Here is an 18,386-nt window from a genome sequence, read left to right as displayed (position 1 = left end):
ACAGAGTTTGTAGACATTAGTGTCATTGCCTCACTTAGAGAAGTGTGTGTGTGATGTACAGTGTGTTTTCGGTAGTGACTCAACACTCACCGTGTCATACTTTACAACTTTGCCTTCATCTTTATCTTCCTACACAGTTTTTGATATTCCTGTAATAGGTGATGGGACTTCTGCAATGCTTGTCACATTCAGTGGTGGGTTTGCTATTGGCTTCATCATGCTTGTTGCTACACTGCCCATCCCAATAATGATCTATAATGATCTATAACCTACATAGATTATCCTAGAGGGACATCTAGTGTCTACAATAATGGGTTAATAGTACTATTGTGGTATTTTTGGTGTACTTTTTTCCATTTTATGTTCACTGCTTCCCAGAGGGGAAACAGAAGTAGAAAAAAAAATCCCACTAAAGAGATTTAAGAGGAGAAAAAGTTACTGACAGTAATAAAAGCTGAGTGTTATATGGCATGATGGCAACTACAGAGACAAACGTCACAATAATTAATTATGTGCTATTTCCAAAACACAATAGAAAACATCAGAAAAACAAATTCATTAATTAATTGACTTGTCCTGACATGCCCCAACATGACAAAAGCAGTGTTTTTTTCTCAAAGTTTCAATGTTTTGCTACACGTCCCAACAAAAACACCTGCTTAGCTTAAACGAAACAGCTGTCCTATATCATCTGAGGTGTTGCACACATAAACACAGGGGAGGCTGGATGTGACAGCAAGACAAGCAGGCAGCTGAGAGTGAACATCTGCATGTGGGAAAGGGGGGGGGGGCAGCCACATGGTTTCACAATTACATTTCTCCTCTGTGGGTGTAGCAAACACAACACAACACAACTCACTCAAACCAGAGAATAAGAGTGTACACTTTATAACCGTGATACCACTACTACCAGTGTTAACAAACCTGATGAAGGAAATGTCAAGTGATAAGGACAAACTCCTGTGGTGACAGATGATCTGTAACAGAAGCACATGGTAAAATGGGGAATCCCATCACCAGAAGTACTGTAACAACACTTAGATCTATTCACAGGTCAAAATTATTGATTCAAGGAATACGGAGTTATCAGATTTAGAGAGCCGTTGTTTTTTTTTTTGTTTGTTTTTTTGGACAAGCTGGGTATTTCAGTTTAAGCAAACATTAACATAAAGAACCGAGCAGCAGAAGAGTGAGGAAAGTTTTAGTTTGTGGAAGGAAAGTCTTATTGGGTTAATCATCAGCAGCCCACACACATCCTTTTACAAACCATTTGCAACCTGATTATGCGAACATGATGTGAAAGAAGTGGCAAAAGCAAAACCGAGGTTAAACGTTTGTTCACGTTGAACATAAGGATCAGACATGTTGTGTTTGTTTGCAGTTCAGTTCAGTCTGCTTACAGCCAGCTGCTGTTAAAAGTCTCTACCACACTGGAGGATCAGACCTTAGCTGGATGTTTCAACAGGTGTGCAAACCACAACTGAAAACACCTCCTGAAAGCACCTTAATAATCATAGTCTGTGTCAAAATAAAAGTGATTATTTTTGTTTTGATGTACAAACTGTACTGGTCCTGGCTCCACATCACTGATATCTGCTTAAATCTCTAAACAACCAAAAAGCCTCCGACCTCTTATCAAAGCTGCGGCCAAGTATCTCACACAGTGAGAATGACCCTGGAATGCAGTTTTTTGAGACAATCTCATGTAATGGCAACAAGTGTAATCCCATTGGCACGGACTCAGTTGTTTGCAATCACATGTTTTACTAATATGTGACTAAAAAGAGCTACTGCTGTCTTGAATATGAACGGAATTTAGGACATGAAAAGTGATTCAAATTTGGAAAAAAGAAAACAAACATTACAGAAAATGAGACGAGGAAAGAGGAAAACTAAAACTAGTTATCATAAATTACAACCAGTGTTTCCCAGATATGACCTGTAATGCTTCTCAGATCAAATCTGAAAAAGATAAAAATATCTGAGCAACTAAAAGTAAGAATAAAGTGAAAGTCCCTTCCAACATGAAAATAGTAGCACTGACAACAACAATACCCATCTTAAAACAGCTGCTGAGCTTTTAAGTGGTGAATGCATGGAAGAAAAGAAGGCAGAGTGAGAACCACAATGAAATAGATCATAGTTTAATGCTGAAGATGAACCCACACACCTGACCTCTTTGTCCCCCCACTTCAAGTCTGTCATGTCAGTAGCCTTCTAATTTCCGGCACAATATGGAACGCGCGCACGAACGCACGCACTCTCTCATACACACACTCTCATACACACACTCTCATACACACACACACACACACACACAAGCTTATTTAATATTATTATCCACAAATTTATATTCTTTTTTCTCATAATTCTATGTCACTACTTAGTTAAATATGTACACACTGATGGGGTAGGGCTGAGTTGATTTTCTTAATTTTTCCAGTCAAAGTTAAATTTCAGCTCAAGGAGAAAAAAAAAAAAGAGGCATTTTCAGTTCTATAACGTATTTTCAGTTTCTTGGACTGTAAGCTCCAAACAGCCTGAAACAGCTGTACAGTGTCTTCCATCCAGATGTTGGTGGCTCATTTTTTTATCTTCCCTCCTGCTCTTTTGAGTGTCTGCATCTCTCCAAGCTCCATCTCTTCCTCTTAGCTGAATCCTAAGAAATCTGGATCTGGCACATGGCAGGAGTGTGGTCACAACCAGTAGTAGTAGACGAGGGGGGTTCTTACAGCAGATACTGTTCTCTAGTGCACAACAGTCCTGAGAGTATGTTTTTATAGCTGAAAAGTGACACAGTTCCAACACTTTGAATTCATTGATTCTTTTTTGAGAACCAGTCTTGTCAGAGTTACAAACAAGGAAGGAACAAGGGCAGAAGAAATGCACAGTCTTTGTTCCACCCTGCTGATCCATTTACTCACTCTGCAGCTCTTATTCTTTAACACCGGGGCTGATCCATTTGCTCAGTCTCCTTCCATGTCCCTCTCCTCTTCTCCAGGCTCAGGAAGTGAAGTCCTGGTTGTTCCTGTTTTTTGCCATTTTCTCCTCTCCCTTGTTTCTAGGGATGCGGCAGGTTCATTCGGTCCTCTATTAGAGTGTTGTCCGGGCCCTGTGCTTCCATGCACTGCTTAACAGTTGCTATGACTCCGGACAGACGCCTGTCCAGGGCTGCAAGGTGTGGGTCAGCCAGGACCGGGTGGATAGGGTCGAATGCCAGAGCCTGCCGCATTGCTGAACTCAGAGCTCCACTTCTCAGCAGGTTTAACCTGTTCCATGTGGACACACGAACCCTGACAGAGAGATGAAACATGCGACATATTATAGTTAAAAAAATTATCAAAATTAGACGAAAATTAAGATTTGACAGTTTGAGTACTCACATGCAGCACTGGTAGAGTGGTGCGAGGATGCTTCGTTCATCCAGAGCTGCGTTCCCAAAGCTACACGATAAAAAAAAACCACACACACACACACACACACACGCACACACACAAACAAATTACAACTTAAAACCGCAGTAAGGAAACTGGAGCTGGAGGCCTGTCTGCGCTGTGGTTAAGAGAAGCCATCAACATGCATTAGCCACACTTTGCTGGCCATGGCATTGCAGAAATCAACTGAAGCAGAAGAGAGTTTTTCTTTCAGCTGCCCACAACCGAGCGTGGATAGCGTGTTTGTTATAACAGCAATTTCCCTGCTACCTGATCTACTCTCCTGAGGAGTCAACAAACTTTCAAACTGCTTCTGGGACAAGCTGAAAAAGTTGTAAATTTTTATTACTGTTTTATTAACTGTTGCACTGAGCTTGGTAAGAGTGAATGAAACAGTATCTTTTTACATACGGTATATTGTCAATGAAGCAGACCTCTAGTTTTTGTTTTTTTTCTGATTAACTGAAGATGGAAAATGAAATGGATTGAGGTCAATTACTCACATCAAACTTCCTCAATTATCACTGATCAAAATATTGCTCACCCTTTTGCAATTCATCGTGGGAACAATCAAGGTTGCCCTTTTCCCCACGTTCCTGTTTGCAGTCTTTGAACCAAAACCCTCCAATATGTCCCGCTGACATGTATAGATATAAAGGTCTCCTTGTGTTATAGGCTGATGACATACTTTGATACATCTCCATCCCACAACTATGCTGGTCTCTCAGGATTTTCTCTCAACTGGGAATGGATTAATGCCAGTTTCTGAAGGGGTTAATATGACTTCTTTACAGTCCATTACTTAAAAAAAAAAAAAAAAAAGCTGAATAACAATCCAGATGACCTCCTTCGATTGAACTGGCAAGACAAAATTGAACTCCTTAAATGTAATATTGACTTTTGGAAGACTCCTCTAATCTCTCAGGTCTGGAAGATTAATGTAATCAAGATGATTGTACTGTCGTGCTTTCATGTTTTATTGCTTGATTTTACTTTAAGCAACTGGATTAATTTCTTATACTTATACTAATAAAGAATTAACTCAGAATTACCTCAGAATTACTAAAAATACTTATCGAAACCACAGGATGCAGGTGGTTTTAACTTACCAAACAACAAAATGTAGTGTTCCTCATATATCCATCCTTACATGGTGGTGGATGATTACTCATTGACCACTTGTTTTTTAAGAAGACTTCCTTCCCTACTCTCTTCAACAGCCCCACTGCAGTTCTAAAGGCATATTTTAGTAACGGCTTTGTATTTGGCATTATGCTTAAAAATCTGGAAATATATTAAAGCAAATCCTTCCTGGCCTGAATGATAACATCTGGAAACAGAGGTATCTGTAATGTAGGTGACCTACACATTAATGGGAACAGTTACAGGCTGCTTACAATATCCCTGCATCAAGTTTATCCAGATATTTAGAAATTTGAGACTATGTCAGGAAGCATGTGCCTAATTTTTAAATCTTGGACAAACATTAGCTCCCTGGAGGGACTATATGCATTTGATTTCATTACCTGCGGGGCAGTCACCTCTTTTGTTGTTCTTTATTGGATCCTACATTACAGAACTTTAATGAACACAGCAGGACTTCAGCAGGCATGGGTGGACTAACTGAACATAGAATTAAATGATGAGGGATGAGATGAATGTTTAAAGACTATACACAACTGTTCGGCCCATGTCAGACATAATCTTATACACTTCAAAGTGTTACAAGTAAAACGAGTCTGTGTCTTAACATACTGTGTCACAGTGTGTGCAGTATGTTGGTTTGTCAGCAGCAGACAAAACATCTCTACAGAGGGTTATTAACACAGCACAGAAAATCATCTGCTGCTCTCTTCTTTCAATCCAAGACTTGTCCTGTCCAGAGCCAAAAACACTGTCAAAGACTGTTCTCACCCTGACCTCCTGTCGTCAGGTAGACGCAACAGGTCATTAAAAACTCGAACCACCAGACTCCTAAACAGTTTCTATTCCCAAAGGCCATTCACTACTATTTATTATTAATTATTTAAAAATAATTGTTTGTCTATACTTGTGACTTAGATGAAGATCAGATCATTTCTTATGACCAATGTATGCAGAAAACCAGGTCATTCCCATTTAATAGACACTTCCAGCCACATTAAAGCTGGAGACAACAGTTTGTCTAAAGGAATGAATTTCCTGAACACAAAGAAATGACTTCAATTAAGTCAATGAAAACCTGATGATGTCAGTTTTGGTTTGTTTTCAGTTGATTGTCCCGACCTAATTGTAGTATGAAATGACACTGACTGGAAGGAAACAACTAAACTGTTGGAAGCAGTGAGCAAGAATCTTGAAACCCAATCTCAACCTGGAAAACGAACGAAATTGAGCTGCTCAGATGACTGTAACACCTCTGTTTTTGTTATAAAATATATTCAAAATGAAAATGATATAAGTTCAGTAGTTCAGTTGGAAAAACAGCCATCAAGCAGACAGTAAAGTTTCCACTGACTTCCACTGATCATTGAAAACAAAATAAGTTCACAGACGGCATCAACGGCTCAGTGTCCTCACTTCATGGAAGTGGCTGCTCCCATGACTCAGCTTAGTAAGTAGTTTCAATGGCAATAAGTGAGTTCTTGAAAATGATGATCATGCCAGAAAATGTCAACATAAACTGTAATTGAAAATGAAAATGAAAATTAGACTTCAAATATGAGATGAAAACTGAACTTATTAAAAATTATCAGAATGTTGTGCTGATGAGACAAAACATGTTGTCTGAATAAAGTGCAGACGTTTCCACTAAATTCCCCCTCCTGCACCAGAGTGGTTTAATGAGTCCAAATTTAAAGGGGACTCCCAATGAATCAAAGTCAATTTAAACAGTGACGAATTTTCCAATTTCAGGAAAAAAACCTCAGAGGGTGTTTTTTTAAATTCATCTTTATGTTATAAATAATTTATTTTTGTAACTGTGTTTATGAAATCTGCTCGATATAAACAACTAAATGTGATTCATGTCTTGTTATTTAAAAAAAGAATGATAATAGTAATACAACTACCAAAGGACAAAAAAAGGATTTTGAGTTAAAATCCTTCAGTTTATTGCTCACCTCTTTGCGTTGTCGAGTAGGATGAGCATGCTGGCACCGCCGTCATCCTGGAAGCTCTCATAGTGATGTCGATCAGCATTTCCAATGAGATAATCAAATATGGCCGTATCTATGACATCTAGCAGCCTTGGCCCTGCATCATATGGAGGCATTTTCTTCACTGCCTCGCAGTAACTCTCATCATACTCCCACCTGGATGGTTAAAACACATGCAAATCCATTACAATCCGGTCAAAATCTACCATGTAGGTGGTGTTTGTTTCGGTGTCTGTTGAGAAAGTAGAAATGTAGAAAAATTATTTAAAGTGCTGATGCTGATAAAACATGACAGAAAACCTATGAGCTGGCATTTATGTATATGTATGTCTGCATGTTTTCTGGTGCGTTTGTGTCTGTGTGAGAGAAAGTTTAATTCCTTGTATACAGGTTTACTCTGCTACCTCTGTGACTTTATTGTTATCTTCATTCTACAACTTGGACGTCCTCCCTGCAGTCGGCAGTGGCTACTGAGTCACAGACCCTCATCATCTAAAGCAGATGAGGTTCCTACTTGTCAGTTTTAACACCACAATATTTATAACAACAACAATCTTAGTCAACAATGTGGTCTCACAAACAGGGTCACAAATAAACACGTACTTGGCCTGATATCAAAAGTGAGAGCGACATTTCCAGGATCCTACCTTGCGTAATTTGATAATCTTACATAAGATTTCATTTCTGGACTTAAAGATGAAACTGAACTTCTGCAATTTAAATCTGACGCTGTTCAGATGGGAGTGGTCATCACTGCTGAGCTAAGCAGGTTTCCCGTTAAACATCTAGTGTGTGAACAAATTCAGCTTCTCGCCATTGAGAAGTTGAAATAGATTTTTTTTTTTTTTAAGTGAAAGTCTGTCAAAATTCACTCTTCAATTATTTTGCATAGTCAACTTTTGCTTAATATTTAACGACAACTGAGTGAGTGTGAAATGATCAAGGCAAATTCTCTGTGATGAACGTGAACGTTTTATGAACCTCTGCTAATGTTTTACAACAGTTTTTCGGCACGCCACGTGACGTCTCCATAGTGACGGCCGAGCTTGGCTCATGCTTGCGGTTCAGGCGGCACAGACGGTACAGATGCATCTATTACTGCTGAAGCCAGTTCGTTTGGGCAGTTGAAGCAGGTTCTGTGATTCTTCAGTGGTATACAATAATTAATTTAGTTTGGGAGTGGCAATGATTGGGGGCTGGTGATGGACGGGTAGAAGGAGGTTCTATTGAAAAAGAATATCTGCCTTTATTTAAAAAAAAAACCGGAACAAATGAACATGAACTAGTTCATTTTACTCTGTATGAACTGAACTTTGAACTAGTTCTTTATAAGTATGAACTGGCACAACACTGGTATGGGCTACGTATGTCTGCCTCATAGTTCTTTCCATATGACGGGCTGGACTATATGTTGTGGTCACACAGCACTGTCTGGGATACTCGATTGGGGATTTGTTTTAGCGTCAACATTAGACAAAGTGTCTTGTTAGCTCTCAACAGTAGTTCTGCAATCAGCGATTTCTGCATGGCTCTCAACAGTGTGTGAGAGCGACAATTCCAGGATCCTATCTTGCATATTTTTTATAATATTACATAATTTACATGTCTGCACTTGCAACGCAACTGAACTTCTGCAATTGAAGTCTGATGATGTTCATATCGCCCGTTGTGAGGCATCATCACTGCTGAGCTAAGCAGGTTTCCCGTTAAACATCTGACATCATCAGAGACAATAAGCTGAGTTTGATTTTTTTGGGGGCAATTTCTGCCTCACAGATTTTTCTATAGTCATGTAAGCCTACTCAAATTAAATCTGAGACCTTGCACTTTAATGTGGTATCTATCATTTTATTTCAAAGTGAATGTGCTCAAAGTGAAAATAAATAAGTCTGTATGTGTGAAACCGCACCCTGTACTCCTCCTCAAATGACATTACAACCTTAAAATATGCCAGCAATTCAAAATGAATCAAAACACTGATTGCTTATTCTTCAAGAAAAAAAGTCCTGCATGAAAAATCCTACTTAAGTAAAAGTGCATTAGTATTAGCAGTAAAATGTAGTGTAAGTATAAAAGTAAAAGTACTAGTCTGGTCCCTTTGAATGATACATTATTATAATCGTTTCCACAAAGAATTACTTGTCCAGTTTATGTGGCTCAGTTATGATTAAACAGACAACAAAGGTAACACTTAAAATGTATTATTGCTGTTCCAAAGGGCACGGTGAAAAGCACATAATTACGCAAACCTAAATTATGTGCTGGTGTACCTAAATTAAAATGTTAGGTTAGGTTAGGCTTGACCATCACGTTTTCACATACTGGAGCGCTACTTCCTAAGTAGGGTCCATCAGATCACACAGTACAGTTTGGTAGGGAGAAAATGTTGCACATAAACCTGCTTTGCTAGGTCAGTGGACCTCTTTCATGATGCTCAGGAATAAAAAGTAATTGATAACATTTTATCTTATCTAATTTCCTCATAATTTCAATTAAGTTTCCTGGAAAGAACAATGCAATTTGATACTTCTTATGGGGAAAAAGGAATGTCCTTGAAAGAAAAGCTCAATTTAAACTCAAGGAAATGCTATTAGTTTATTATTGGAAACTTGCTTCTTCATTTATTGAATTGCATGTTTGTCTGTAGACAAAGTTGCAGTGCATTTTTTAAAATGAAGGTATATAGCTTCGGCTTAAACATATGAAATGGTCAAACTGATGCATTTTGTCCCACTTTGAGCCCTGATGAAGACCTGTAAAAACCTGATCAAAACAGGCAGTATTTTTCATTATAATCAACTAATAAATTGTTTTATTGAAAAAAAGAAACTACTGAAATTAATTACTGGAATTTGCATTGAAATTATGTATTAATAAACTCAAAGTTACAGACCAAGGATTAGTAAAGGAGCCCAAATAGAAATGATCCTTGGTATCCCAATTGTTCAAATTTGTTTTTTTTCTTATATTTCTGAGTGATTATTGTAAATGTACTGAATATTACATGTAAATAATTAATGCTTTGTTTATGATGCCAAGTTTGCTTAGTTTTAACACAGCCATAAATTGTCTTTGTCATCTTACTGTCATCACTCAGGATATCCAAGATCCGAGTGGCTTAATTCACCCTCCCACCCCAGGAAGCTTTTCTCAGAATAAAGCAGGTAGGAGTAGGGGGGGCGTCATTGCACTTTAACAGCAGGAAACAACAAATCAGTCTTTCTGCACCCCCTGACAATAAAATACCTCCATGATGGAAAAACTGCATTGTGCATTTGCACAACATTTCCATGTCCTTCTGCTATTTATCAAACACAATAATTTTTTGACTTTGAAAACTAATTAAACAACCGTAAAGATCATTTCTGGACTCACACGACACCCACCTGGCCAGTTTCCCCTCTCTGTACGTGCGTCCCCAGGGATGTCTGTGTTTCTGCAACGGCCAGACGTCTGGCAGCCAAAGGGTTAATGATCCCTCCATTATCTCTCCCTCTGCACATGCTGGCTCACTCTCCCGACAGTAATAACACTTCCCATAGAAACATGTATTATTACCTGGAGAGAAAGGAAAAAATGGTACCCATGACAATAAATCCACCTGACTATGACGTCTTATCAGTGATGATGAGATATGACAGAGATTCGAACACACCTCTGTAAGGAGGTACAGTATGAAGTCATCTGCCACATTCTCTCAGTGAAAAGACTCAAGGAAAGTGAAATGAAAGAGCGCGTCCCCATTCCCAATCACACACACCCAAAACGCCCCATCAGAAGATAACGACTCAGAAGCAGAATACATTGACTGTTTTCATCAATACATCTGCCTCACCTGAACACCCAGATGTAGTCCTTACACAGACGACACGCACGCACACACGCACGCACGCACGCACGCACGCACGCACGCACACACACACACACACACACACAGTCCAAAAGCAGATGATCATCCTCTGAGGGTCAAAGATATCACTGGCCACCTGTGCTTTCTGTTCTCATGACATTTCACATTTTAACATTTTCTGATCATGTAATGTAGACCATAATCATGTTTTATTCCAAACACATCAACAATTCATTAACAAACCTTTTATTTGATAAAACAATAACAAAAAAAGCCCATTAACAGTCCCGATTGTCCTAAGAGATGTTTGTATAAGGCTTATTTGACCAACAACCCCAACACCTTATTTTCGGTCACATGATGCTTTAATTTTCACATTTGAAAGGTTAAAAACAGCAAATGTTTTGATTGCTGAAATATTAAATAAATTATGAAAACAGCCACTGATTAATTTCTGTTCAATGACTAATTGGCTCATCAAAAAACACAGGGCAGATTCTTAGGATCTGTTTCATAGACAGACTTAAATTACTGCTGCATGGCTGGAAAATCATTTCAACAGCACAACGTAAAACTGCACCACAGAGAAATGTGTGAATACAGGTAGGGAGGAGATGAGTGCTCATTTAAACTGTGTGAACACACATGAGCCAGTCATGAGAAAAGAGCTGGAAACAAAGTTTTCTATTACATGACCTCGAACTTTGGAAAATCTTCAATAAATCATGGACTTATTGTGACCTTAAATTCTAAGCTCATACATTTTTTAAAAAGTATCAAATACAGTCAACACACCCACAAATTGTTGTCACTTTAAATGTCACTTAAACAGAAATAAAGATATAGATATTATAGAGAGATCTTCCAACAAAAATTGCAAGAGGGACAGTCAGTCAGTCTGAAAGTATTTAAACTGAACTTTAACCATGTTGAGGCTTTTAACTTGAGCAAACTAATTAACAAAATCCAACTTACTTTAACAAGGAGAAAAAACAAATTACTTTATTTTCTTGCTATGAAATAAATAACCTAACCAGGGTCCCTCTTATCGTTCAATGTTATGTCATGCTGCAACTAATACGGTTTTATCCAAAAATCTGAGACAACTTTTGGACCCACTGTTTATCTCATACATTAGTTTTCATCACCTGTGAGGCAAAGAAAGTTCACATTACTCACACTGGATTTGAACCCACAAATACACGATTACACTGGAGAGCTAACAAAGTTCATCATGTCAGAGTCTGTGTTTCACTGCTGCGCCACAACATGCTGCCAAAAGATCTACTTTGCTTTATCTATTGCACTGATATATAGTATACATATAGTATATATGTATATGTATGTATATGTATATATGTATATGTATATGTAACCTCTGGTCCTGTTTACTCGTATAGCTTTAAAAGTTTTTGGTTCGCCCACATTACAGAAATCCTCATCATTTTCTCACAACCACTGTGGACAATCATTAGAATAGTCTGCTTTCAGTGGGACTACTTTCTTAGTAGAAAGTGCTTTCATTGAATGCAGAAAATGCTTTTCTAGAGAATATGTTTCTGTTGCAGTTAGCGTTATCCACCTCCACTGTGGTTTCATTGTGGTGATGACAGAAATTTCAGTGATATATTTCCAAACCAAAGCTTTATGTATAACTAAATTGAATCTAGTGGTAAATCTTTGTATTTGGATCCTTTGCAACCAGCTCTTTTGACTCATTCCTCATTTAACATCTCTGTTGAAAACTAATGATACATTTGTGTAGCTGCTTATGCTACTGTGGTAGTGGGAAGTATTCTGTCCACTGCCTGTAAACCACAATGGCAAAGGCCGTTAGTGAGATGACTCAAACACTGATTGGCAGTAAGTGACAGATAACACAAGGTAACTTACAGAATATACATCGTATGTGTGAATGCAAACAGCAAGAGAATCAGCAAAGAAAAAAAAAGAAAAAATCAGCATAAGAAATTCTATATGTGACGAGGAGAAACACCAGACTGACACACATTTATAACAACATGGGCTAACAGCATAAAACGTGCAGCAGCAAAGACGCTGACTTTAACCCATAATAGTGACTAAAAGACACCGTAACGGTTGCATAATGTAATGTTTATTCATTACTACTCTGTATCATCACAACATTAATCTATGTAAGATTGTGCTGCCCACACTCATCTACTGAATACATAGAGATTTAGTTTTTTCAGGTCAGACCTGGTCCAACTGATGAAGATAAGCCCTCAACATCCATTTATATCAGTAAAATATTGCAGCAAGCAGCAATTTGCTGGTTCACACCTTTTTGCGCTCACCAGAAAGAAGCCGCTCAGTCACGCAAAATTAAAGCCGCAAGCAGCAAAAAAAGCGAGTTTCAGGCTTCAAAAGTCACCTCAGCTACTTTAATTCTGTTTAAAAAAAGAGAGAGTGAGGCCAATCACACACTTTCATCATCATCATTTCAACACCATCATCATAATGTAGGGCTGAACGATATGCAAAAAAAAAAATTCATATTGTAAATATTTCAACAGGTGTTGCAATTGCGATATGAGTCACAATTTCAGATGGAATGGAAATTTCTTTTTGGAAAATCAATTCCTTTTCACTGAGAAAGAATATATATAAAAATGATGATGTACTTTTTGCTGGGTTTGTGTCAAACAAGCATGTTACTTTATGTCTTTAGTATATAGAATATAAAAAAAATGCTATTAAAGTGATACATTTCTGTTGCGGCAAACCACCAATCAAATGTGTTGCCATTTGAGACAAAATGTGACTCCAAGGAGCAAATTCAGCTAACAGTAAATGTACAGTTTTTATCACTCACATGTATGGTGACCTTATGGGATAGTGTAACATGCATTTCATTACCTGCCACCATTTGTAAGCTCATTCTCCTGTATAGCATCTCTATAGTGCTTTTCTAGTTGTTATTAGTTTTATTTGCACAACCAATAAACAATATGCTAACGGTATGTTTTTTTGTAAAAGCAGTCTAAAATGCTCGCGTTGAACTTGTTGAATTTACACTCAGATGTGTGCAGTATTTCCTTTACATGTATTCTGAAAACTTTTCAGCATTCCGTAATTACTTTGTCAAATCTTAATTATATTTGAAGATACTTTAGAGAACAGTAATTATTTTTTAAAACACTCAAAATATGTTCACCATGTTCCATCCAAAAAATGTTATCACTAAAATAAATCCATAGTTTGTTTTATAAATAGTAGTAATAGCATTAAACTTTCTGAAGAATCAAGTCAGAAACTTTTTATGTGTATAGTAAATACTAATACCTGACAAATGAAGGACGGTTATTGAATTAATAAAAGTAAATAAATAAATACATTTAAAAATCTAAAATGTGAAAAATGAAATCCTGCTTCTATTGATATGCAACATTTCCCATTATAGCCATATATACCCAGAGATATTTAAGGGAGAGCTACCATGATATAAACGGTATAGAAAAATTTCAGATGGTAGACATATTCATACTGTCATATTGTCTACCCTTATGAGAGCGTGACAACTCAAAAATGATGACAGAATTGAATCAACACCTCTCTGACACAGTCCTACAGGAAAACTACAGCGATTAAATATTACACAGCCATGAAGTTACTGGAAATCGAAAGAGACAGATAAAAAGAGAAGAATGGTTAGAATCAGAGAAGGTCAGGATACAAGTAACAAAAGGACTGAATTTCAGTCCCTGGGAAACTCTTAAGAAATCTGAATCCTACATTTCCCAAAATGCAACCAATAAACTCTTTGCATTAAAACCTCCATACTTAGTAAATCCCCTTGTTTTTCCCCATGCCAACAGATTTCTATAATTAATCTATAGGTTCTAACCCAAAGCTTATGACATCATCTGAGGTTATTTTCTCACACTATAGACAGCTCATCCAGAATGCATTACATAACTGTTTTTCACATGTTTAGTGGTAGAGTCCCGATGACTGACAACCTGACCTTTCAGTGTAAAATTGCTGGACTTTCCCTTTAACAAATGTAGTGCTTATTGCAGGGATAATGTATGCAGTTGATCATTCAGTTCCTGAGTTGCACTTTTCCTGAGTTTAGGATGCTTAGCTTCTCTGCCTTTGATAGGTAGCTCCATGTAAGATAGAATCTATCTTCAATCTAAGATAAAAAACATACAAGAATCTATTGTATGCATTATTTGCTATTTCTATCTACTCTGACAAATGTGTCTGTGAGAAGCATAACCTTGACCTGACCTGAAGATACTGTGTTAACTGTACAGTTCCACACCCTGACCAAACAAGACTCGGCAGGGTGTATCCTGATCTAATGTGCTGACTGAAAAAAAAGCCAGAGAGAAAAACACCACAAAAGTGAGTGAGACAGGAATTGAGAATATAACTGACGAGTGAAAACTGAGATAAGAGAGAGATAGAAAGTGGACAAACAGGTCAAAAGAAACGGAAATAATCCAGACAATAACACCATTGGAGGAACGAGAGAGAGTAAGAAAGAGGAAGGAAAGAGTAGACCGATACTCACCCTGCATGAGGAAGGTGCTCAGCAGCTGGTCTGTGGCCACGGGTTTAATCTCTGTTCGCAGGTTGACGTATCGCCCCACCACAAGAGGCGCTCTCCTGAAACCCAGTATCCTGCAGAGTGGACAGGAGATGATACCAGACAATTATTACAGTTCTGCTCCATTGACAGATCAGAGTCTGTAAGAATAAACTTCAGACACTACAATAGCAATCCCTACACACCTATCCAAGTGAAAAGCCGCCACCTCCGCGTTGTGTCTGTCATAGCCAGCGTATGGCTCGCCTTCAACAACATAGTCTCTGTTATATCTGAGGAAAGGTGGAAAGAACAAAACTAAGAAAGCTGAACCACTCTTAAGCACAAAATACATGTGTGCAATCTGATTTTTAACACTGCTGACCTTTTGGGTTTGAACACCACTTTCTGTCCCCCATCCAGCACCAAAAGGGCTTTGAGCTGAGTGCCCTTATAACCCACATCTGCCCGCTCTATCCTGGAAGTGCTGAGGGCAGTGAGCACAGCAGCCAGCTCTGGGGTCTCCTCGGGGTACACCTCTCTCGGGCCCACCCACTGGCTCGCAATCTCCCATGGAGACTGGAGGGTGTGGGTGAGGCGAGCTCCGCGGGACAGAGAAAGGCCAGATTCCATCTGTTAGGGTTGGGTGATAATTACAGTGTGTAATGATAAGCACGTCTGCAAATGCTCTCAAGCAGACTGTAACTTTATACCAGTTGCAACTGGAGTATTACATATTATTATTAGATATAACTACCTTAATTAGTCGTCCCAATCAGAGTGTGATTTTTTTTTATTTACACATTTTGAAACAAAACTCAACATAGAAAATCCCTGACCCTGACCTTGCGGAACGCTCTGAGGTCCCGTCGGCTGGCGGCAGATCCTTCACCTCCATCCAAAAGGAAGATTTTGGCCAGGCCCAGCAGGAGGAGCACGGCACACAGCACCACCATGCGCTGTTTGAGCTTCATCTCCACACCGACCGGCCCTGAACCCCTCCTCACACGACGCTGTTTGTTTCCCCCGCTACGAATCCCCCTCACCCCTGATGCATGGCCCCTGTAACTGCCCGTCACCCACCCACCTGCTTGGCCTTGACAGACTGTGGTGATGGAGCTACTATCTGAGCAAACAGGCAGTCACCTGGAGAGAGAGTGGGGAACATAAATAACAGAAGGTTGGGTGGGAAGGGGAGAAAGAAGAGAACAAGGAGAGGGAAGAGAAAGAGAGCAAGATAAAAAAGTGTACTGTCAATAATATGTGGAGAGGACACTGATTGATTTGCTGTCCCTCTTGCTTGTTTCCCCTCAGGGTAAATGGTGACCCAGTACTGCAGCAAAGCTGAAGCCTGTTCAGCATTTGTAACTACATCAGGATGTCACAATCTGCCCTGTGTACATGTGTGTGTGTGTACATCCAAAAGTACACCGCACCACAGAACATGTACTGTGCAAAACGGGGAGTGAAGCCTTGGCTGACAGTTTAAACAGCCCTTAACTGTATGTGCAGCAAGAGTATAGGCTGGGCTGTGTTAAAGCGGAGGGGCCACATTTACAGCATGCAAACTTCTGTTTCACTTAATAACACCTCTTCTTCTCCAACACTGGATTTGGGTAAAGGAGAAACTTTGTCTTTTTTATTGACCCTGGCAGTTCCCAGTGAGGTGGCGATGAACATGTAGTCCTGCTGTGGTGCAGGTGGGGGTGGGGGGTCAGGTGAGGTGGTGGCCCTAACACAACCCTCTGCCTTCACGGTCCAACCTTGCTATAGAGAGAAATGGCCTCAGCCTGTGTGATGTTCATATAATTGCAACACCTCATGATGAATTAATCCGCCTGTTAAAGGCGGGCTGAAACATGGGGCGCTGCATGTCAGCTTTGCATCTTGTGAACACATCACGGCAGTAAAATTAACACACTGCCACGTTTAACTGACGGTAAACGGACTCTGCCCTGGTGAACGTGCGTTAGCGGTTATTATCGTCAAAGCCGTGATAACTTAACCATCAGCGACCTGAAACGTTACACACAAGGGTTCATCTGGTGTTGATACAGCTCAGCCTTCACAGGTTTGGCCACGCAGGCAGTCACTTCTTCTACACAATCGGTCTTTCATGATGTCGCTGCCTTTTTCCCCCCTAACACTAGTGAGAAAACAGTCAGATCTGACCGCAGTAAAACCAGCTAAAAGCTCTGGATGACAGCTCCGTTTAGATACCTCCTACAATGATTATGCTGGGGTTATTCAGGTCACCATATCCGCAACGATGTGGTCACATCCATCTCGACAGGGCTAGCTGCTTAGCAAACCACTGTACACCTTGCTCTGTAGGTTAGCTAAAGCAGCCAGCTAGCTTCATACAGTACGTCGTCTGTTGTGTTTACTGGCTGCCGACCGAGCTGACTTACCTTGTGGCCATATGCCTTTCACCGGAGACAAAGTAGCTTCAAGTGTCTGTAAAGTCCTGCGAAATGAAAATTAAATATAATAATTTATCCCCCTGCTAAAAGTCACGGTGGTTTGTCATTTTCTCAATCCCCTCGGTAGCTCCCTTTCCTCCGCCCTTTTCCTTCGATTCCCTCTCTGGCCTGCCGTGTCCACTTCCTCCCCCTGCAGGTGCTCCACGTCGCCACCAGGTGGCAGTGTTACACAACGTCCCACACTGAAACTGTACTGGTGAGTTGGAGATAAAGGCCTCCTACTCTGCGTTTATTAGCAGTATATTAACATGTAGTTGTAAGCAGATATAAGACATTTTAGGAACTTCTCCTATGAAGACATAGTTTATATCACTATAGTTGTGTTTTTCTATATTGTCATCCATTATCTGTTTACGGAGGAGTTATGGTTGTAGACAAATACATTAATAAAAACTTATATCAACGTACAGCTACAGCTAAATTAAGGGTTATCCAAAAAAGTATGTCATTGCAATAGTCTAACATAGTAATTCCCAACCTTTTTTTTTTCCTGACAACCCCTTAAACCAAAGGCCTGTTCACTTGGCACCATTCTCATTGTTTGGTCAACAGGTATTAACATATAAACATGCTTAAAAAATTTCTTTTGTGTAACAGAAATGTTTTTTTTTTTCCTTCTACACAACCCCCAAGAAACATCACTAGCCCCCCTGTTGGTTGTTATATTTACAACCCAGTGTTGAACCCTGTTGTAGGTGGCAAACATTTGAAATTACATAAGAAATGTTTTCCTGTACTGACCCATCACTGCAAATTAACCTACAGCTGTTAATTTCATTAGCAATAAAAAGCCAACATCTGCACTGTGATGGATGTGATTGTAACTGTAGCCTGGTGAAGTAATGTTTCGTTAAGACAAATTTTCTGACTAAACAAAATAAGCCAACACATTTTACAATGAATGTAAGCTGTTCCTTGATATTT

General features: G+C 39.2%; 1 protein-coding gene across 1 annotated transcript; it reads right to left on the bottom strand.

Annotated features, from left to right (window-relative positions):
- Nucleotides 1–2,128: 2,128 nt before the first annotated feature.
- fam20b (FAM20B glycosaminoglycan xylosylkinase) lies at nt 2,129–17,565 on the bottom strand. Its single transcript, XM_023404472.2, has 9 exons — nt 17,391–17,565; nt 15,825–16,125; nt 15,365–15,612; nt 15,186–15,272; nt 14,965–15,074; nt 9,958–10,129; nt 6,536–6,727; nt 3,384–3,443; nt 2,129–3,293 (listed from the first exon to the last, which is right to left on the bottom strand). Exons 2-9 carry the CDS (start codon nt 15,951–15,953, stop codon nt 3,062–3,064), a joined length of 1,230 nt encoding a protein of 409 aa, XP_023260240.1. The 5' UTR covers nt 15,954–16,125; nt 17,391–17,565; the 3' UTR covers nt 2,129–3,061.
- Nucleotides 17,566–18,386: the final 821 nt, after the last annotated feature.

The sequence above is a fragment of the Seriola lalandi genome, unplaced genomic scaffold (assembly GCF_002814215.2).
Source record: "Seriola lalandi dorsalis isolate HSWRI2012SDOR001 ecotype SW California unplaced genomic scaffold, Sedor1 jcf7180002054244, whole genome shotgun sequence".
Classification (NCBI taxonomy): Eukaryota; Metazoa; Chordata; class Actinopteri; order Carangiformes; family Carangidae; genus Seriola; species Seriola lalandi.
This window is presented reverse-complemented; position numbering and strand designations above follow the sequence as displayed.

What these genes read in the sequence shown, in the direction of transcription:
- fam20b (XM_023404472.2), bottom strand. Translation starts at nt 15,953, where the DNA reads ATGAAGCTCAAACAGCGCATGGTGGTGCTGTGTGCCGTGCTCCTCCTG. An exon ending in GCGGCTTTTCACTTGGATAG is followed by an intron (nt 15,075 to 15,185) that starts GTGTGTAGGGAT and finishes TCCACTCTGCAG; the next exon opens with GATACTGGGTTTCAGGAGAG. An exon ending in CCACTCTACCAGTGCTGCAT is followed by an intron (nt 3,294 to 3,383) that starts GTGAGTACTCAA and finishes TCTCTCTGTCAG; the next exon opens with GGTTCGTGTGTCCACATGGA.